The sequence below is a fragment of the Anabas testudineus genome, chromosome 8 (assembly GCF_900324465.2).
Source record: "Anabas testudineus chromosome 8, fAnaTes1.2, whole genome shotgun sequence".
Classification (NCBI taxonomy): domain Eukaryota; kingdom Metazoa; phylum Chordata; class Actinopteri; order Anabantiformes; family Anabantidae; genus Anabas; species Anabas testudineus.
Window position 1 is genome coordinate 13,314,190 of NC_046617.1, and position 23,258 is coordinate 13,337,447.

The window sequence follows — 23,258 nt, forward strand, 5'->3', positions numbered from 1 at the left end:
CAAACACTGAATGCAGCTTTAAACTGAACTTAAAGTTCTGCTGTTCAAAACCTTTTTGTCTGTGACTTTCTCTTTTCTATTCCCATATCCCCCTCTTGTGGTGCATCATTGAAATCACATCTCATATATGTTCCACAGGTGTCTGGGAGTTATCCTGTCCATGTCACCATCTTTTTTAAAATTTATGTTATGTTTATGTTGTTTATGTTAATGGAACCAGTATATGTACTTATCTTGAGGCTCCACTATAATAAAAGAAGCCTATGTGGAAACAAGACGCCTAAAATAATGTAAGAGATAAAAAAAAAAAAAAGATTCAATTAGAGGAATAAAATACGTCGTGTGAGTGTTGATGTGCACAAAATGACAACAATTAACATTAAAATCGTCGCTTATTGAATTAAAGATTAATGTACAACAGAGCCTCTGGATGCTTTATTGAAGGTCAAGTGGTTCTACTATTATATGCACAACATGTTGAAGGTTTAGAACAAAATGTTATTATTTCAGTAGGATCATTGCCTTCTTAAAGAATAACGAACCTCCTTTGGGAGAGAGGAAGAGACACGTGACTCCTAAATATGTCACACAAAGATCAAATGTGATTATAAAATCAATGATTGGATGGAACCATTTCCTCGATACAGTGTGCAGCTGTTTTTCAGCACCACGGACAGCGTGTTGTGGCCTTCATCCCCCTCATAATCACAATCATCATGCGTAATCCTATTATTATAATAAAGTCCCATACTTTTCTAAAACGCATAACTTTAAGTCACGTGGTGCTGCTGCTTATATTTCGCTCCTGAAAGTTGGCACAGTCCCTGCAGCAGAACCATAATAAGGATCACAGTGAAGTCCACTGTGAAGCCTTGAAGGACTTCCTTAAAGAGCGCATCGCAGCACAAAGTGCACCGTGTCCTGGTTGTTTTGCGCGCAAGGTTGAGTTTTGTGCCACATCACGTTCGCCGCTCCTGCTGCTGCTGCTGCTGCGTCGCGCTGCGCCCTGAGAAGGAACCAGCTCCCTACAACAGGAAGCGGCTGAACAGCAGCGGAAACGAGAGCGTTTTTGCATTTCGGGACAATTTGACTCTCAGTTTGAGAAGAGAGAGGTGTGGACGAACATGCGTTCAACGCGCAGGTGAACCAACAAACAAATCCCTTCACGTTTCTCCGCTCCTGTTCCACCTCGTGAGGAGCCCGGTTCTTTTTGGTTTTTCTTTTGTTTGTTGGTTGGTTTGTTTGCTTTGCTTTAGTTGAGATTCCCAGTGATAGTTTAGAATTCTTGAGAAATGTCTCGCAAGAAGGCAGCCAAAGGCAAAGCCGCAGCCAGCAGCCCGTCTGCGGGGAGCCCCACCGGGAAAGGGACCGGGAAAGCTGCGAGGAGCAGCCCGGGCATTGTTCAGATGAACGGCGTGGTCCATCCCAGCAGACCGTCCATCAGCAACAGCAGCGAGTTCTATGACATCGCCTTCAAGGTAAGACGGCTTTTGTCGGTGGTTAGGTTGGTGCACATCAAACTGCAGCTCACATGAAAGTCATCAGCTGCTACAGGGTGGATGGAGCGGGCGCGATGGAGGTCACCATGAACTAACCCGAGTAAACAATCATGGACACTTCTTGGTTTATGTTAGAATATAGTTGTGGGCGCAGAGGACTGAACACCTCGTTCTGTTTACTGTGTTCTCATGTGTAGCTTCACTTATCTTCCGTGTTTCAAACCACCTTTATTCATTAAACAGCAACGAGCCCCTGACACCAGCTGTGTCAACAGACGATCGATAACCTGGAAAGGTGCGCGCCGCCCAGCAGCAGCAGCAGCAGCAGCAGCAGCCTGCAAACAAACCCTTCTTTCGTGCTGTGCAACTGGTTGGAGGAAGGTTTTGTCTCGGCGGCACAGGGAACTGGCTTTTACGCGTTTACGCCGAGCGAGAGACGGTTTGCTTTACTTTACTGACTGCGTGCGCAGAGGAACTGTCTGTGACTGTGTTCTCGCAGTGAAGCTTCAAGGGACTTGTGCCACCTACTCCGTGTTTTTGAAGCAGCTGTTTGATGTGAGAGCAGTGATGGCTTTGTGTTGCTCTTTTTTTGCAGAACAATTGAACAGACTGTTCTCTCCAAGCCACTTCAAACTGAATAGTTTTGTTTTATCAAGCGCTGCATATCTGGAGTACACAACAGCCCTGCAACCAATAAATAAACAAGTGCAGTCAGATCTATCTGTGCAGCCTACACTGACTGGCCTCTCCTTGAATAGTGTACTTTTTTTTTGTTTTTATATTTTTTAAATGTACAATCTGAGAAGCATCATGCAGCCTGGTGCAGAAATCAAATTGTTAATTTAATTCATTTCCAAGACTGGGTTGAAGTCCAAATTTTAATGTTTCGGCTACTTTTTCACAAGTGCAGCTGCGTAGTCATCTTTCTGTAGTGCAGGGAAGAGCACGTCAATTAAAAGGCCATAATCCATAATATATTGCTTCCTCTTTAATATTATTAATCTGCATTGAGGAGATTTGACTAAGAACTGACTAAGGGCAGGAAAAGATGGGGAGCTTATACCTGTGCACTGCTGCAGACATATAGATCAATCAAGAGATTAAAAAACATATCTTTGAAAAAGAATTAGGGGGCAATGTACTGCTCAGCATCACCGTGACTGTACATCATTTGATTCTTCCTCCTGTGTCTTTCATCTTCGCTGTACTTTCTCCCTCCACCCAAGAGGCACTTTTGATTTCCATGGTCTGGGGCCCGCAGTCCCTCCGCTAACCTGATAGCAGTAATGACATCAAACCTTTAACTTCATCATAGCTTAGAATAAAAAGACAAATGCACAAAGGGCTGCTTGGCAGGAACGAGACACTAGTATGTCTACTTGTGAGCACAGATGGAGAGATGTGCAAACATAAAGCAACGTACTTAGAGACGGGATTTAATGACGTCCACTGTCACACACTCATTCACATACACCCTTTCCACTGGCAAAGCAATAAAATACCAGGACAAATATAGCTGAGTGATTCAAATGTTCTGACAAACACTGATTTAAAATTAAATATATATGAGACACAGCTCCCTCTTGTTTATGTTTCTATGTATTATTTCTACTTTTGTCCCGATATTTCCCTTCATTGATCCCACATTTCTCTCTCTCACTGGTTTCCTGGGCAGGTGATGCTGGTTGGAGACTCTGGTGTGGGGAAAACCTGTCTACTGGTCCGTTTTAAAGACGGAGCTTTCCTGGCTGGCAGCTTCATCTCCACTGTGGGCATTGACTTTAGGGTGAGTTTAAAACTGATGCAGTGAAAACATGCACAAACAGACCAATTCCCCACATACACATGGAGACACACCTTCAACTTTAGTACCTTTTGTAAAACTGGGCCATAAGTACTAATGGGATTTTTTTAAACTATTCATTGTCTTTATGCCCTAGAGCTATGAGCATTTCCTTTGTTACAAATCTCACCAGATAGGATATTGATTTCTTTAATTAGTTCGACATGCTTTAGTTTTGTGGGCTCTCTGGATGATCACAGTGTCTCTCGTGTGCCAGTTTCATGGTCCTATGTGACAACCAGAAAAGAAGGTGAAGTGCTAAGTTAACTGATTGCATGAGGAAGGGACTGTGTGTGTGTGAATGTGTAAAATAAAAACTTCCCCCCCTTTAACCAAACTCTCTGGTTATGTTTGACGACCACAGTGTGTGTGACGAGCAGAATGACTCTGACTTGTCTCCCAACATCACTGTAAATGAGCTTATTCTAACTTTCAATTGTAAAGACCAAACTTTAAGTCAATTGCATTGTGTAACTGCAACATTAGATCCTTTATGCTCTTGGGAGACGGATTCATATGGACTGCCACTGAGTGTATGTGTTAAATTAAAGTATCCAGCCATTGTATAGGCCTGTGTGTGGGTTGGATGAGTTTGTGGGTGGATGAGCAGTTGATTTATTTACTTATGTAACATCTCTTATAACCGAGTGTCTGCAGTCCCTATGTACGTTTAGGCCTGTCTAAGCAAAGCGGAGACCTTCATCAGCTCCCTCGGCCCGTTATGTTTTCTCCTAATGGAGGAAAAAGTCCAAAACTCATAAAGTTTGGTGCTTAGTCAGCTCTTTGGTCGTATTGACTTATTATTTAATTCCAGTGTGGCACCGAGCTTTGTGACATGATTAATTTCGTTATCATCCTCAAGTCTCAGATTCTCCTCTGCATGGTTTCTCCTTTAATGGTTCAGTTTTTCAATACAATCGAACTAGAGCTCCAAGAACCTGTTCCTGAGTCAAACTGCAAGTTCTTAATGATGAGACATCTTTGGGTCTTTTAATTAGAAAATGGTGTTGCTGGCATTTTTTCATATTTGTAGTTTATTTAACATATTGCACAAAACTCGCAGGTCACTACACTTACAGAACGAACTATATCATCATAAGCGTTATCTGAGAACACACAGTTTATAAATACATGAAAAACTGCCATTTATGCAACTGTGCAATTGTGTGTGTGCTAATTTGGGAAGTTGTGAGACCAGACTTTGTTGAGAAAGAAAACATGAAGCTCCTTGGTGTTTGTCTTCCCATGTAGGATACACAGAGGAGGAGAGCCATTGTTATTTTTAGGAAAGACAGTTTTGATTTCTTTTAGTTGGTGGGAAAGAGAGGCAATTTGCTTCGTATGGGGATTTGATCCGGTTCCCACTTCAAAGCTGCAGTGAGATGCTGTGTTTTCTTCCCCATCTTATTTATTGTAGTCTCATCTGATTTAAACCTCAGTATGTTCTCAGGATTACAGAGCTGCACTGGTGCCTTGTTAGGCTTAAAATCAGAGTCAGAGTAAGAAATACACAAATTGTATTTGATTATAACATCTCCATATAAAAGCAGTATGAAAGAAGAATAATCTTGCTCTCCCTTGTTTTGTTCTTTTGTTTTTTGTGTGTGTTTTGTTTGTTTTTTAAATTTCATAATTTCACCAATTATTGATAAGTAGAAAACAGAGCTGATTCCACAGTATGTGATATTTTGGCACATATTTGTAATGGCATATTGACTAAATCTGTCTAATTTGATAAGACTTTGTATTAATAGCTTTCCAGGGAATCACACAGTTATGCATTGCCTATAGTACAATTAATGTGTGGATATGTTCAATGTTCTTTTACAGTAGGTAAAGAAGCAATGTTATATTTTTATTAATGTGTGTTCACTGTTGCATGTTTAAAGAATTGTTGGAATACGTAACTTAAATGTTAACAGCCATCAATGTCTTAAATGACTGAATGAGTTCCTCTTTAGGGCCATTGTTCACAATACTACACCTTATCTCATTTTATTATTTCATCGTCTTAAAAACAAGTATGGCTTTGGAAAACTACAATGCAGCATGCGCAGGTCATCTGTTGCCATGGTAATGCAGGTGCTAACTGATGGGCAGGGGTTGACCTAAGGAAAGAACTTGTCTTTGTGCTTGATTGTGCAGCCCATGAGGCTCTCAGCTCACAAGAGCCAAAGCGCTGGAGATTTCTTTTTCCTCTTTCTTTTCCTTCAATCAGGAGGTCACAAGTACCATGTGAAAGACGGTCAGAGTAAATGACTCCTGCTGCTGAGGCGACATTTTGCTTTTTTGCTGTCTGAGTGAAAAGGACCACTGATGTGTTCTTCGTGCCCTTAGCTTCCTGTTTGTTATGTTTAGATGGAATACAGATTTGTGTAGGAACACTTAAGCACAAAACACTTGAATTTCCTGAGCAGATTTCCTTTTCCACTGTCTCCATTAATCTTTGGACTTCAACACATCTATTCAGCTAATGTCACTTTTATTTCCACTTCTGTGCAGTGTGTGTATGTGTGTGTGTGTGTGTGTGTGTGTGTGTGTGTGTGTACATATATATACTGAATTATCTCTGCCGGACTTTCTAAAGAGGAACCTTTAGAATCACTTACTCATTAGATGACACCTTCAAGGACCTCAAGGTCTGGCTCTGCAATGAGTAACAAAGACAGCATATAGACAAAGTGAACATTTACATTTTGCCTGATATATTTTCTTTTTTACTCTTTAGTTATTGAATGTTTGGTGTTTAATCAAGCAATGAGCAAGTAGTTAACTGATGCTGCAGAATGAAATACATTCATAGTTTTTATTTAGGGCTGACCTTTGTTTGTTGTTGGACAGCAGCAACATAAAGTTATTTTACATTGGTTTTAGTCTCAGGTGATGGTGAAACTGTAATACCAAATGTTTTGCATGAGATTGATTTCCAGCCTTGGTGGGTCTTTAGCGGGTTCATTATTAAGATGGTGTTACTCAGTGTTTTCCTTCTGTCAACAAATCAAAATAATGTGATCATTATCCCCCCAATACTTTTCCAACTTCTCCACCCAGGCTGTGGCATATGTGCCCAATCCCTCTGAATAGTTTTCCAAAAACAACTTGGCATCGACTTTATCTGCAGATAAATTCACATTTGATACCCAAATCACCCAGTGCAACAGCCGCAAGTGCAGGATGAAGTCATATTTTTTCCGGGTTGAAAAATGTTTATTTTTTGGGTCCCTGTCTAACTTTAAAGAAATATGCAATGCAGGCTATAGCAGGAGCTGTCCTTGGTGCTAAGCTCCTCCTCCAGTTCCAAAAAATGAACACATTACTATCAATCTACCAAACTATTGCCAACACAGTCTATCTCTAATCTAAATCTGCTGCAATAACATTTACACACAGTGAGGGTGCATTTTTTCCATACTGTAATTGTTCACATCCATCATACATAAGTGTGTCTAATTTTTCTGTCTCCCCTGGTTTGCTATTTGGCTTTTTCTGCATATTCCTGTTTAAAAAAAATTGTGTGATGAGTTGTTTATTCTTTTTAATGCTGCAGCCTGAAGGCACACAAATTTTACTCACTTTCATATAAATGCTACAGTTATAAACAGTGGTTGGATGGTTGCTAAATTTGTCTTTGCTGTTACTTACTGGGACACAATATTATGAGCTTGCAGGAGGATTCTGTCTCTGTTGCAGGGGACAAAATGTCTTCCTGTGGAAACAAAGCTTGAAGAGTAATTTCTTCGACACAGAAATGGGGAGGTTATTAAGAGGGAGAGAAAGATGCTCAGAGGAAAGACCTTTAACAGTATTACTTCAGCAGCTGTTTTTTTTATCATCACTACCTCACCTCATAATACCAGAGACAAGTCATCTTGTAGTTGCCTCAGTTGATGTAAATGTAGTGAAGGAGAGAAGAGAATCACTTCTCACCTATTCTGAGTGACAAGGGTGCTGCATCCTACTGTCGGTAATATTTACTGTGCACCGAGTGACAGACCTCAAGTTTCACCTTCCGGCACCCAAATAAGTTCCTCATAGGAAGACAGATCTTAAATGCTATCTGAGCTATCACAGTCAGTCCTTGTTTGCATTGTGTTTCCAAAATACTAATTTCAGGTAATGGTTACAGCTAAACCTGCTCATCGTTGTCATTTCAATAGAAGAGCAGCTTTTCAGTTCTCCTTTTTTTGCCACCTTGTGGCAAACGCCCTTTTGATTGCGATGCAAAACCACCCTTGACCTCTGTGACAGTTTCCCCCCCACGCTCCAACTTGACGCGTGAAGACACTGAGCAATGACTCAGCTCATGTTGGTATGTGTACAACTATAATAAAATTAGTCCAGTGGGCAAGTCACAGATGATTTGTCCCCTGAGGACGAACATATCGTTACACCTTGAATTCAGGTGTTGAAGTCAGTTACCACAGACCGTGCTCTGCAGCCCAGAACAAATGAAACATCACATCTCTGCTTCCCTTCCCATATGATTTACTTAAAGCGGTCTATCTAGAAGCAGCCCATAAAGTTTTGCTGGCAGGTTTAAGAGACAATGCCCTCACGCCTGGCATACTAATTCATCTCACTGTAATCTGTATTATACACAAGATCTTTTATCTTAATGATTTATATTTGCAGTGCTTCTGTAGATCAGGGAAGGTGTCTGTGATTTACAGCTACGATGGATGAACTTGAACTTGTCACTGATTAATGGGTGGCAAGAGCAAACCTGAGTGCAGCAGGGCCTCACATATCAGTTTCAGGTAAGGTGATGTTTGTTTTCATTATGCAAGCAGCACAAAAATGTCAACTAATTGGTGAGTCCACCACTTTGGAATAGATCAACAACAGTATAACTATATGATAGATTACTGTATAAGATATGTTGCCCTGATGGCTTCTGCAGACCTTCACAGTCCACATAGAAGCAATGATATTGTCTTTACTGATGCCCAATCCCACGGAATTTTTAACTTATTCTTTGAAACATCCCATAACTTACTTGATGGATGGGGGCAACATTTTGTCCAGGCGTTTATGGTTCCCACCGGAGGAATCCTGGTAACTGAGGTAAACAAATGACTTTTAATCTAGCACCACCACTCTTGCCCAGTGAGAGCTGCGATTGGCTCCAGCACCTCCACAACCCTGAAGTGGAAAAGTGGTTACGATAATGGATTGATATTTTATTTAATGCATAAATACCTGCAAGATTAACATTCATGTCAGCCTGCTAATTAGCAAATATTACAACAAAGACAGCAGGCAATGACACTGTACCTTTTAACCATTTATAATTAATGGCCTGATAATCATTAGTTTTGATGTGGATGCTAAAGTGTAGATCAAACCATCTTTGTACCCAGCAGTTTATTGCAGAGCTGCCTAGTGTGGATGTAAACTTTCAGTCTTGTTTGAGGTCAGTCAAAGACACTTACACATCTGGAGGCCGCCCATGAGAGGCTGACCTGTGGCCACTGAGCAGCTCCACTAGAGCAGATGGGGCTAAGGCTTTACTCAAGGGGCCCACATTGGTGTTGATGAGGGGGTGGACAAGTTCTTTCACTTCTCCCATCCAGATTTGTACCCTGCTGATCATAGATCTTCCAGTCACAAGCTCGCTACTTTAATCATTAAGCTATTGCTTTTTATTATAACAGTAAAAGTAGTTACAAAGTCCCTTGAGATGTGCAAGACTACAAGAAGAAGTGCAAGACTAAAACTACAGAGTTGTATTAGATTATACACAGATTCTAAAATAATTTCAGTAAAAGTGAATGTAAATGAAAGTGTAATCCCCTTTTTTTTCTAAACCTGCTCAACAACAACATTTTTCAGCACTTTGTTGTTTATAAAGCCTTGTTCGACCATCCTGTCTATTTGCCCTGAGAGGTCACCCTTCATGTACCAACATACACAACAACATTTTGCCCAAAGTGTTTTGTGCATCATTGACGGAGCTGAGTCATGTAAAATTAAATGTTTCTATTTTGAAGCACAGCAGGGGAGCTTCACACATACCCGACCGATTGATTCAGATTTCACTCTGATGTTATTTTTGGGTGTATTTAGTATGTGTGGGGGAGTTGGGGCTATGAATTAAGCAACTGCAGAAACTTCACTCAGTATCTTCAGTTGTCAGATAGCTTGACATTGGTATGTATGTGAGAACTGTGCTACTGCTCTGGAGAACATTGTATCAGTTATACTGAAAGATGCATTTAAATCACCCTCCAACACGTGGGAAACATACAGCTTACTTATGTTCAAAACATTTCCTTTCACAACAAAGAAGCTGTAGAATGTATTTTTATACAATAACCTGAAATAAGAATAACTAGCTGACACAACACCTCTAGTATATTAAAGTTGCATACATAGTGATTTACATTGTCTTGGTTAAACCGTCTAATACAGATTCAGCAATGATTCATTTATAATTCATCCAGTTATCTATGAACAGAACACATCGCTGAATAATTCAAAAGAGTATTATGCAGGCAGTGTTCAAGATTGTCTTGATAATCTTGCTTGTTTGTGTTTTTATTTCCTTGTGTGGGAAAATTTAGTTCAAATACGGTTCTTGTGAGAATATTTTGGTCTTCTAAGGACCCTTTTTGGCTGGTCCTCACAAGAAACATTTCCACCTGTGATAGTAGAGCGCAACACAATGAGACAGAGGCAGCAGCAGCAATAGCAGTCAGGTGGCAGGAAGGGCTAATCGAGTCAGAGAGCAGCTGAATCAGCTGTAAGCCTAACACTGTAATATCCAGAGTAGGAGAAAAAGAAGACACATTAGAAATACTTATTCTAAAATCAACTCTTGTTCTCAGGTCTTCAGAAATATCCATCGGATATTGAGCTATGACGTGAGTCAATGGTCCTGCCTTCACAATTTGCTCAATGTCCCTCTCCGTGTTAAACTTTCCAATTTTACACTTCAAGAAGAGATGATTGTTCATTTGCTAATAATATAACACCTAATATGTCCCAACCCATTCACGTGTGCCTTTGTAATGAGATTATCAGTTTTACCAACTTGTGTCAGATCTGTGAATGGGGCCGGTTGCTATATCAGCTGATTTTTGCATATCAGTGTGACAAAAATAGTAGTGCAGGAATGTCTACTAAAGTAGAGTTGAGGTCATTCAGAAACAGTGTGAACAGTTTCATTCCTCCAGTTGAGGGTTATCTGGAAGACGAATCATGGCAACTGAGCTTATTTCTTGAAAGAAGTCTTGATTTCTGACCTCCCACAATAATCACCCAATCCACCACAAAAGCTGGATTTTCCAGTTGTTTGGTCAAAATACAGTAATCGGTGTTTAATGGTGGAACTGGAAGACCAATCCTTCATCTTGTGGCCAATAGTATTGAAAACCTCTTAGTAGCTAAATTGGCTAAAGATGTGTTCGCCAATTCACTGGTTTAATTTGACACCACAGATGGATGAGGAAGGGGAAGACATGTTATTTCATTTTGCCGACTTTTCCTTGGAGATGATAAGGTTATTGTGGATTTCTTCCTGGAGACGAGTGCACAGTATTTATGTTAGTTATATATATATATATTTAAAGAGTTATAAACATTATAAACATTAAACGTCTCTATCATTAGATTATTGATGAGGGGCACATTAGTGCACATCAGTTACATTAAATCATGAAGTGAGATACTAGTGTGGTGTCAATTCAGTCACACATCTACTGACTGTCAATGACACGTGCACCCACAATATATAAACTGATGCTGAATGTGCAACATGGATGGGGGCAACATTTTGTCCCCATCCATGCCAATAAATAAAGCAGGGGAGTACAAGGCAGGCAGCTCTTTTTGTGCATCTCTGTGTTTCTCTTCTGAATGTTTTAGGCTGACATTGTTAGACGTGTGTATTACGTCACTGTTGATAGCATCTCTAATAGCTGTCAGGGTAATTACTAGTCACCACGTTTTTGAGATGCATGCATTGTCTGTAAAGCTCAGAAGTTACGGTATTTGCACTGATGTGTGCAGTGTGAAAAAAAAAAAACAAGTTGCAAGAGAGAGAGAGAGGTGCTGATGACAGAGGCCACACTTTGAAGTGATATGAATAACATAACTCAGAAATGGGGAAAATCTGGCCACGCATGGTAGTAAATTGATGTCACAAATCGTTTATTAAGTGCACTAATTGTGCTAATTACTACTTCTTTAAGCTCATTTCACAATGAAATACAGTATATACATGACAGCTACTGTATAGTAATTAGTCTCTTTGCAAGATCTAACAAAAACCATGTGATTACATTAGAAAAATATAACGACTTTTTTAAACATAATAACTAACAGAGGATATTTATAATTGTAGTTAAATAGTTAGTATTAATGATGCATTGATCATTCAAGCATCAGTAAGAATATTACAAGATTGGTATATACAGCCACAAGGACGTTTAACAGCACTGTTTATAGTTTCTTGGTGTTCTGCATGAATTGGTTATGAAACAGTAAAGGTCTTCTATGTCTTTATTGAAGTAACTCATTAAACATACAGAGAGATAATGAAAAAAGATCAGATCATTTTAATATTTATTAATATTCATTTTATTGATTTAACATTTTAATTTTTACACGCTTTCCTTTATATAAGGGACCTGAATACATATTATACCCCTGTTAACTTGAGTAACAGTAAAAAGCACTTATTGGTTAAATTGATAATAAAAATCAATCTTTAGTTAACGCCCTATAGTGTGGAACTCATCAGATGTGACTCACACAGAACATGTCCATGCATACACAAACAGGTTCATACAGGCTGAGTGAGCCATCATGTGATCCATTCAGTCCTGAGCCAGTCCATCGTCAGTGACGGTATTCTGAAATGGATTAAATGAGGACTAGTCTGATATGAATCACATTAATTTTACTTTCATCTTTGGCTGGAAAAGACTAGAGGGAGGAGGTTGTGATGTGATGTTTTAGTGCACACAATAAATAAACTCTGCATATTGAAGTGTTGAGAATCTCTTTGTTCAGAGGAACATGAGGTCATCTTCAGACAGAATGTTTTCGAGAGAGTGACTCATGCAACAAGTGGATATTAGTCATCGCTTAATTACTGCTCCTCAGAAACGAGAACTACAGTGGCAAGAAAAAGTATGTGAACCTTTTGGTTTTCTGCATTAATTTGTCATAAAATGTGATCTGATCTTCAAGAGTATTAACAAATATAATGTGCCCCTAAATAATAACACCAAAAAAAATTCAGATCTCTTATATTTTATTGAGAACAATCATAAAAACATCATAGTGCTAGTGGGAAAAAATGTGTAAACCCTTGCAATAATGACTTCAAAAAAGCTAATTGGAGTCGGGAGACATTTTGGGACTGTGGCTACTCTACCAAGAAGTGGGCGGCCAGTCAAAATGACCCCAAGAGCACAACGAACACTCACTAATGAGGTAAAGAAGCAACCTCGAGTGACAGCCAAAGATTCGAAGGCATCATTGAAACTGGCTCACATTTGTGAGTTATTGGGAGGAAGATGAATTCCCAAGTGTATCAAAACATTCTTCAGGATAATGAATGAGAGAATGATTATATGTCAGGTAAAACTTTGTAGAAGTTTGGTGATGCTACAGGACAGTGACCCGAAACACTAAAATCCATCTTTTAGTCGTTTTCAATAAAGACATGAAAGATCAGGATTTTTTGTGTTATTATTTTAAGCATCTTATATTTGTTAATACTCTTGAATTAGATAGATGACGTTTAGATCAGACAAAATTATGACAAATGAATGCAGAAAACTATGAAATTACAAAAGGTTAACACCTACTGTACACCCAGCGTTTTGTTTTGTTTTTGTTTTTTTCAACTAGCTAACTAACTTGTAGATGAGCAGGAGTGAAAATCAAGCTCATGACAGAGGCAGAGAGATCAAGCTTGTTACTTAAGCAAGATGCTGATGGATTTGTGTACTATTCCCTCCCACTATTGACAAAAGGCTAGTCCTGTGATTCAGCACTTCATTTATATTGGAGATGAGTATTTCTGATGCAAAGGACATAGAGGAGGTGTGACTGAACATTTCACTTTGCTTGTAAATGTTAAGCTTGTAGTCTTTCTGTAAATGTGGTCAGTGTCAGTGTTAGCGTTAAATACAGTTAAAAAATAAACCTAACATATCTAACTACAAAATAAACACTGCATGTTGATAAATGAAAACAATGGTTGGACTACATCATAATTTCTGACCCTGAGTACATTACAACTCTACATTCTTTAATTTTGGTCCTAGGGAGGAGTTAAAACCTGCATGATATAAGTCAGTGTGTGTTACGCAGAGTGATGACAATAAGACAGAAGGGAAAGAGTCTGAGATGACGCTAACAGACCCATCACAGAAATCAAGCTGTGATTTGACGATTGCATCCTCTTCTCTGAAAGCTTCAGTCTCTCTTTAATACTTCTGCTGTCATCGTGGATGTCAATGACAGTCCATGCCCTCATTCATCACAACCTTTAAGCATCCATGTTTCCCTAGTTTCGAGTTTCTATACATTTTAATAGTCAACGGAGGGGTGGCTGACTGACTTCTCCATTGTCGACTCCCCTGCCTGACAGCTTGTCTGCCTGCCTGACAGCCTTCTCTGAGTGGGTGCAATTAAAGTGCCAAACGTAATCATGCCAGCAAGTGGCAGTAATGTTTTTTTCTGCTTGAAAAAGCAATTGAATTAAAGTGAAGTATGAGCTAGGAGCTACAGAAGTGACTGAGAGCACAGTTGGACACAGGAACTCTACAGAACCTATCAGTGTGTGTGTGTGTGTACTATGTAGAGTATGTGACTTGGTCCATTGTGTCTACTTCTATAATTAGGGGAGAGTCATCTTGTTGTGTTGATATACAAGCCTCCGCTTTACTAAATGGCAAGAACTGAACTTGACGGATTGGCTGTGTCTGTACATGCCCCTGTAAACGTGTGTGTGTGTGTGTGTGTGTGTGTGTATGCTGGGGGTTACTTCTGCCTAGGGAGATGTTTGTAATTAATGAAAACCAGCTTTGCCACCTGCTGCCCTAATGTCACAGGGGTCTCAAGAGGCGAGCCCTGAGGAGCAGCATGAATATTTAACCAGGGCATGAAAGAGGTGAGGAGTGAAATCTTGGAACATGGAAACTCATGAGATAGAAATTATGAAGAAACAAATCAAGGGAACATGGGTAGTGTTCATAAAATGATAGTGTATGTGGCAACAATAATATATCACACTGATCTGGACAGTGGTTTTTATTATAATAAAAGAAAAGGAAGTAAACGGGCACATGAAAACAAGAAAAACAGCTTTATTTCCTTTCATTGAGACCTGCATTGTCTTCCACATTTGCTGGTTGCCACATAGCCACCACCAGTTGATTAGTGAAATACTGTGGGACTATTGACAGGACTGTGAATCACCCCACCTGTGTGCATACTCGCATGTGTCCTTGTGCACAAACAAAGACATAACAAGGCACCACTCATAAATATGCAGCTCCACAGCACTACAAGTGGTCAAGAACCTCACAGGGGAACATTTAAGTACACTATGTTCATCACAGATCGAACTCTCTTTTAAAATTCAATGCAGCAACATTTTATGTTCATGGAAGCACATATGTGCTTTTGGATAATGCCACACATTAAGTTGGATGTTTGTATGAATCAGCATGGTTTGTTTTCCTGCATGCATTCAGGAAATGGGTTTGAGAAAAACTGTAATAAATCTTAGCAGCATATGCATTGGCAAATTTTCTTTGGAGGATTCTGTGGTGATATTAGACCCAAAAAAAAAGTGCTGATAAAAATAAAAAGGAAGAGCAATGGAAACTGGAAATGTTGAAACACAGCTTCACAGCTCGTCCCAGCTATGTGTTTTGAATCAGCCACGTTTCCCACATGGTCACAACAGGCACACAACCATACACTGTTGTGTTTCCATCTTGATTGTATCACGTCAGTGTGTGCATAGATCCTAGGGAAGAGGTTCAGAGAGGTTAAAGGCTGCCTCTCACAGCATTCAGCTGAATGATGGATCGGTGATGGAACCTCAGAAAGGACTTGCTGCCTAAGGGTGTGTTTGCATAGCAGCAAGTGTCTGTGCTAGTGTGAGTGTGTTGCTCCAAGTTACAGGTAGAAGATCAACTATAAAGCAGTGGCTTCTTTCAAAAAGACGCTTAAATCTCAAGCATAGACTGATGTAAAAAGAGAGCAAAGCTATCCAGGTAAATCAATAAACCTGCATAAAAGCACAATTCAGGAAAGTTGGCTGAGAATGGATTGTGGTCTGTCAGATAAACATTTGCACATGTTGTGCAACTGTGTTAACAAATGATGTGTGCAAGGAAGATGCCAGGGTTTGTTTTCTGTTTCATTTGAGGAGGTCTGTTTTTGTAGCAGTGAAGAATTCAGTCTGAAATGGCCCTAAGGCCCACTGCTCTTTCAATTAGTCGCAGTTTTTAAGTTCACCAGGTCACCCAAGTGAAAAAGCCAATAACAGGGAGGTTCTGGCTATTACCCTGCACAGTCAGATGTGTTTTGAGGTAGATTATTTAGCTTTTTCTACCAGTGCTGTGACTGGCGACTAAAAAAACACAGCCACAATCATTGCTCGTTCTGGTCTCTCTGCTACTGCTGGTCAGCAAATAAAGCCCATCAGTGCATGAATCCCTTAGTTTTTATAAGTTACATTACGTGCGTGTACCTGGTGTAATGTACTGGTGTGATGTACTGTCCCATTGCCATCTCCAGGAGAATATTCAGTGCACTTCAGTTCAAGTGAAAGTATTTGTTAAAGAGTGCCTTGTGGTTTGAAAGTGCTGACCAAGCTATATTGAGCATCTTTAGAGAAGAAGAGGAGAGCATTAATGAGGAGAGGAAGCCTTATTTGTACCTGCAGTTAACAACCAGCTCCTACAGAAAATGAAATATGTGCGGCGAACATATTAAATAGCAGAGGTAGCTCTGTCGGTCTCATTTGTCACATTGTAGAAGTTCCTTATACATACAGTGTGCAACCATAAATATACAGTAGTAACATAAACATTTGATTGGGATAATAACAGGCTACATGTGGCCATTTATAGTACATCATAAAAGCAGTTGAATGTTTTTGCACAATATGTGAATGTATATTTCTGTGTCAGCATGATTTTAAAAAAACTTGAGAGCTGCTGGGTGCTGGGTTGACTACAGAGTAGAGCACCCTGTATATCCCCTTCCCTCAGTATTGTTGCTTTTATTTATCGGGTGTGTGTGGGTCAGGCTGCCTTCAGAGCAAAAGGAAAGAAACAGTACCATATACCATATAAACTTTTTTTATTTTTTAAGGGACAGTTGGATGAGCCCCTCTGAAACCTCCTCATCCGTTTGTAATTCACAGTCCCTAAGAAATGCCGTTAGTCATTCTGTACTGATTGTACCTTCTCACTCATTTACCTTTGGGGGGGGGGGGCAAACATTAAATTACTAACATTCAGTGTCTGGCAGGCAAGTAGAGCAGTTTGTATTTGAAGATGTTTGGAGGATGTTTTGCTGCAGCTCAGGGAGTGAAATTGACCTGAAAGTGGTGCAAGCGTCTCCGGCATCCCTCTGTGAATTGTAAACAAGTTGTAAGCAGAGCTGTGTCAGCTTGTGAAATGTTGAAGCTCGAGAAAGTTTCAAAAGTAAAGTGGAGGCAGTGTGATTGACAGTGTTTAATCTATAGTAGCTTAATTCGTCTAAACGAATTCGTCTTACCACAGTAAACTGCAGCTCAGATCCTTATCATCCAGCTCAGTCCACTTATTTAATATTTTTGTAATCTTATAAATGTTTTAGTTTTTTTTTTATGTCCTGTTCTGGCTGATTTTAAAGTATCACCTCTTAACAAATCCAACATAATTATCAGTGCAATCAAGCCTGACTAACCACCCAAAACCCTCATCATGGTGCTATCATGAGTCTCTTTTTCTAGGACACTAAATATTTATGAATCCTCAAAGCACATTGTGCTTTTTATTTTTTATTTTTTAGGTACAACAACAACAACAGGGAAGAAGTCCTTAGAGATGCTGATTCCTATTAGAGCACACTTGCAAACTAACTTGCAACTCAACTTGTCTATAAATATGCATGAGAGTCCTCTTTTGTGAATCTCAGGGAGATAAACCACCCAGAAACACCAACAAAAACCATATCTATTTCTAACATTTCTAAGTGCTCTGCTGTCACATTAGCAGTGTCTTGGGGTTAAATATCTTTGATTTCCCCTCTGGGATTTGTGAATTTGAAGGTCAGCAGTGGCTTTCAGGACCAACTCAGAGAGATGATGTGTACAAAGGGGCCTTTTTGAGTGTCCCCCATTGCAGGTCCAGTCAAGAATATACTGACCTCCTCTTTTCGGCAGCAACCACTGGTTCATAGAAAAAGGGAAACTGTCCTTTGTGTTGACATACACATGTATGCTGTGAGGATCTGTCAACCAAAGAGGCGCACCATTTAATATCTGATCTGTTTTAATAATCAGACAAAATAAAAGAGCCCACATGACTTTTCATCATTGAGACTGATGGGAGGTTATCTAACCTTTGTGCGCTCGGCACTCAGGTAGAGCTAACCTCTAACCATCACATCACTCTGCTGTGTGTTGGAGCAGATTGAAGTTGAGATCAGAGGAATGTGTCTCTGAGGAAAAGAGACTGAGAGAAGCGAGAAGAGCGGAGGGGGTTAATCCTCTGGAGGAAAAAAGGCGAGGCTTCATAAAAAGGGGCCAAAGCGAGGTGAAGACATCCAATATTGATGGAGAGAGGAGGAGAGAGTGCTGGGTTAGATAAGAGGAAGAGACTGCCCAGCCTAGTGTCTGACCACAAACACACTTGGACTCACACACCTGACATTGTCCATATGCTGAAAAGTTGTTGCTAGTTGTGAAAAAAAAAACATTTAAGTTTAGAAACTGTCACTTATGATTTCATGCTTTCATTTCCAGAATAAAGTCCTGAACATTGATGGAGTCAAGGTGAAGCTTCAGGTAAGAATTTTAATTTGTCCTGACAATCGTGAAAAGAGATTTCTCGCGCGTAAGAGATCTTGTCAATAGAAAGGTGTCAACCAAATAAGAACCAGGCTTTAAACCCTCTGGCATTCGAGCAACCTGTCAGATCCTGTTTCCAACCCCTCGTGTCTCCAAGATAACAACCTGTTTTAGGTTTAGTCGTGCCTGCTATTTACCTCATGTAGCTGATGTATGTAACTAATCACACAGGGTGAACTGCACTGTCTATAGACAGTGTGTGATGAAAGTCAATGATCTACACACAAAAAGCCCCAGAAAGATAACTAGGTTTTAGCCATCTCCATGAATAATTTCCTTTAGGCTTTGAGTTTTCTTCCTTATTCCACACCTCAGTCACCGTTTTGAAAAAATGTAACCCATACTGAATGAAAGTGTATGTTTGATATTTCTATCAAACAGAGCATATGAATTATGTGAACCATCCCTAGTGGTCTTAATTAGGGGTTGATGGAGGCTGGTGGAGTGTGTCTCCCCTGTTTCATTTGGAGTTAATTGGCTTAAAGTCAGTTTGCACAACAGTCTGTAGCATAAAAATAGAGAGAGTTATTTTTCCTCCTGTAATTGACATTCTTCATCAGTGCCACTTAAATTCTAGTGCCATGGTTTATCCACAGGGCAGTCAGGAGGCAGAGCCAGCATCAAAGCTGACATGTCTCAGAGAGGGAAAATTGGTTAGTTGGAATCCAAAGGGAATGATCCCCCCCCCCCCCCCCCCCCCCTTAACAGGTGAAGTGAGCTGCCAGAAGAAAAAAAGTGGAAAAACCCCAACGTGATGTGAGGAAATGATGTTTCTATAAAAGCAAACTGAGGAGACAGGTCTGCTTGAGAGCTCAGGGAAAACGTAATTGTCACTGGAGCCAAATTGCAACAAGAGACTGTGCTGCCTCATGGGAAAATGACCTAATTAGCCTTATTCCACTGCAGTGGGACAATAGGAAGAATGGTATTGACCACAGCTAATTTAAATTCAATATTATGACCCAGACTAAGCTAAAATTGGAAATTGAAGTAAAAAGTTAGTAACTGTTACTGAGCCATTGTGAACTTTTACATTTTACTATACTGACCATATACCAGTACGTTCTACAACCTTAAAACTAGAAAACTCATATTTTTATAATAACAATGGATCAAATTATAATGCGTAATGTAAAATAGGTCACATTTTTACAGGCAAGTGATAATTCCCACAAAGAATTATCACTTGCCTCTGCAGTTTGTCTCAGCTCTGCAAACTGTTTCAGCATCTTTCAGCTTTAATCCAGCACACAGCATCTCTTCCCACTGTCATCAACCTTGTGCTCTCAGCAACAATAAATACTGTATGCTGCACGTCAAGCGCCAAATAGAAGAAAGAGTTAGTAAACATGGTGGAGCATTTAATGCCGAAAACACAGGTATCTCCCACAGGAGTTGATGGACATGACATGTTGCTCCCAAAAAAATCAATGAACACAACTTTCAGTACAGATATTTTCTAGAATTCATAAGACAATGAACTGTGCAATAGCTTCATGTATCTTGTTTCCGTCCTCCAGACTTCTCCATTATCCCAAGAGCAAATTGAATGGATGCTTTCACAATGAGCTACAGCTGATTGATTGAGCTAACAGAAGACAATCTAATAAAGAGAGATAGAAACTTTTTTTTTTTTTTTCTCAGTGATTACCCTCCACTCTCATTCTCATTCTCTGCAGATTTGGGACACAGCTGGACAGGAGCGGTTCCGCAGTGTCACTCATGCTTACTACCGTGACGCCAATGGTGAGAGACACATGCAGTACTCTTTATTTTTGAGGTTAAGTGAGTGCATTATATTAAGAGGTGTTTCTTTACCTATTGAAGTGGACAGTGAGAGTATACAGTACACATACTAGAACACTTGCAATCATTATACTGAAGATCTTCTTAGATAAAAGGTATCTATCAGACAGTTGAGGCAGATTATGGCATCACTGCAGTGTGGTGTCCATGCAAACCATTATTTATGATGCATGTATTACTTTAGTGTTTCATGGGAGTATATGTGTTACCTTCGGTTTATGTGCACAGTAAATTAAATTTAGGACCATTGCACTGCTGTGTGTGTGTGTTTATGTCGAGGTGTAGATGAAGGGAGGTTTTATAACTCTTCTCAAAGGGGTTGGAAGGGCAACACATTCAGAATTTATGTGGCCCTTTGATGATCTGTAATCACTCATTACTGATACGTGTGTGTTTGCATATGAGTCTGTGTGTGTTTATAAGTCAGTCTTTTATTCATCTTGATGTCATTAGACATACAGGTTTGTTTAGAAACCTACACTGCCCGTCCAAGAAATAATAATCAAAAGGCGGTTTAACAAAATATTAATGTGTGACTGACTGTCACAAAGCTGTTAATTAAGGTGAAGACTTTTTTTGTTTTGTTTTCTGGAAATTGCATGAATCAAATGCACATAAAATCTGCACCCAGGGCAATAAATGACCATATGAGCCATATCTTTTATATAGTTTTTTTTTACCATCCATGTGATTGTGACCTTGTTAAATGCTGATCACCTTCTCACATGTCTGTTATGAGGGCTCAACTAAGAAAAGAGCACCTGAGAAAGATGTGTTTACAACTCCAATTCCAAAAAGGGAAACGCATACATTTTGTTCCACCTGGTTACCTTCCTACTGTGTGCACCCTTGACTGTCGGTCTCTGTGTGCTTTCCAGAACCTCTGAAAAGAAAAAGTACACAGGTTTCAGTCTGTGTACTTTTTCCTTCCTTTCATCCTGACAGTAAACCGATCGTATAACACAAGCAGTATTTAACAGTCAGCTGCAGGTTTTATGGTGAGCCCTGGTGGCTTTTTAACAGGTTAATGCTGCACTCTACATCTGCCTACATCAAAGTGTCTGCGAAATACCAGCTCTCCTGGGGCAGTTTGAACTGTATATGAATCTTTTACCTTCTTAGGGTTGCATAAGGTAAAAAAATGAACAAATACCTGTCACTGATAATGGTGCTCATTTTTCTGTACTATTGGATATATCTTAGCTGTACATGAAGATGAATGGATGGAAACTAAGCTACTGTGATTAGGCATCTACTTGCAATAAAAAACAACTCTTGGCTAGTACCATTGTAGACCTCTATGAGCTACACAAGAAACCAGAAGCATTTTACTACAATTTGCAGCACCACTGCCTGATTCAGTTTCTTGACAACAAAATAAATTACCACATTTGACAATTAATAATACTAAATAACTTGAGGCCAACAAGCTGTACTGCTTTAACAACAGCCACAAATCAAATTCCACTTAGGGTCCCAAAATTATATGAGTTACTTAGGTTTATGGTTTATTACTGTAACATTTATATAGAGTAACACTGATGTTTCTGCCAATAACAGTGACCTTATAGCACTGAAGGCATTTGCACGTCACTAAGTTCAGAGAAGTGTGTCAGCATGTTTCATGACCTCAAACCCGTTTACACACACTGCACCTCACTTGCAAACACACACAGCTGCGCTGGTGGAGAATGATAAATGGATCTAATTGTCACTGCCATAACTTTTGGGAGCCAAAGCAGAGCTGGAGGCAGAGACAGTCCAAAGCTAAGTAGTGCTGGTGCTTTCAGAGAGAGGATGAGTGTAGGAGGGTGGAGGGACAGGGAGAGAGAGACATGCAGAGGGTTATTTTAGATGTTTGTAGATAGGCAGTGTATCTACTGTGTGGGAGAAAAAGTGTAGACAGCCATCAGATATTATTCTGCTGCTTTTTTTCTGTAAAATTCAGTGATTATTTTGTGTCAGTTTTTATAGTGCATAAACTTATCTTGGTTTAACTTGTTTGTACTTTTTTGATAAAATAGAAAACAACAGCTGGGGGAAAAAAACAGTGATAAAATAGATTAAACAGACAAAATGCAAAGGATAAACGAAAATTGCAGGCTTTGTCAGAGGTTTTGAAAACAATTTCACCCCAACAAAAAAGTATCCGATGTGCTGGATTAAACAACGTGATAGGAGATGGTTTAAGTTCCCACAAGGAGATGGAAGGCCCTGTAGCCCGAAGACAAAGGAATCTGTGCTGTATTTTTGATTTAGATTTGCTGCGATTATTCACCTCAAATAAAGTAAAATAAAATACATAGTGCAGTCATTACTTCATTACTTACATCTGATGAAGATTATCTAGGATTCAGAATTGATTTACAAACCTAATAATGGGTTACGTGCCACGTCTTCCTTAAAAAAAAAAAAGCTTGATGAGGTTAATTCCTGGTTAAATCAAATTTTTGAGTATGAACAGAAGATGTACAGTTGTAATATTGGAAATTTAGTGTTTGTGCAAGGGAGAAAGAGAACCTAAATGTGGAGAACACACAGTTTTCAAAGTAATTTCACACATGCTTCAGGCAGTGACTTGAATTCTGATATACCTGATGCAATCTGAAGAAAAAGGGACTAATCTCTAAATTTAATTGCACGTTAATCCCGTTCATACATAGGCCCTAAAGGGACATTACAGCGTGTATCTTTTTCTGAAAGGTTTTTTCTGTCTCAGTTTAACTTTATTTCACTCGTATTAGTTATATTTAAAGATTTATTCAACATCTGATCCATTTTACCACTCTCTATACTTCTCTTAGGCTCTTTATGACGGGTTGATACCAAAATAAGCAGCTGTAGTCACAGATAAGCTAGGAGATATGGCTTTAAAAGGGGACGTGTGCTCCTGCGGACGGCATTCAGGAGGACAGTCACTTTTCTATATAAATACAGTTTTCTATAACTCTTCATAGGTTCCTCATAAGGTGCAGTGTATCTTTATCAGTCACAGCTCATTAAACTTATGCTCAAATTC

At 39.5% G+C, this 23,258-nt stretch overlaps 1 protein-coding gene across 2 annotated transcripts in view; it reads left to right on the forward strand.

Moving 5' to 3' along the window:
* The first annotated feature begins 719 nt into the window (after window positions 1-719).
* The window catches only part of LOC113155828 (ras-related protein Rab-26-like), a 43,427-nt gene continuing 20,888 nt past the window's right edge, over window positions 720-23,258 (forward strand). The window contains exons 1-4 of one of the 2 annotated variants that reach the window (XM_026350536.1): window positions 720-1,478; window positions 3,175-3,285; window positions 18,329-18,370; window positions 20,113-20,179. In XM_026350536.1, coding sequence (XP_026206321.1) covers window positions 1,293-1,478; window positions 3,175-3,285; window positions 18,329-18,370; window positions 20,113-20,179 — 406 coding nt within the window. In that variant the 5' untranslated portion in view covers window positions 720-1,292. Of the gene's footprint in view, window positions 1,479-1,742; window positions 2,555-3,174; window positions 3,286-18,328; window positions 18,371-20,112; window positions 20,180-23,258 lie in introns of those variants that run through there. The other variant, XM_026350544.1, reaches the window with a different exon arrangement.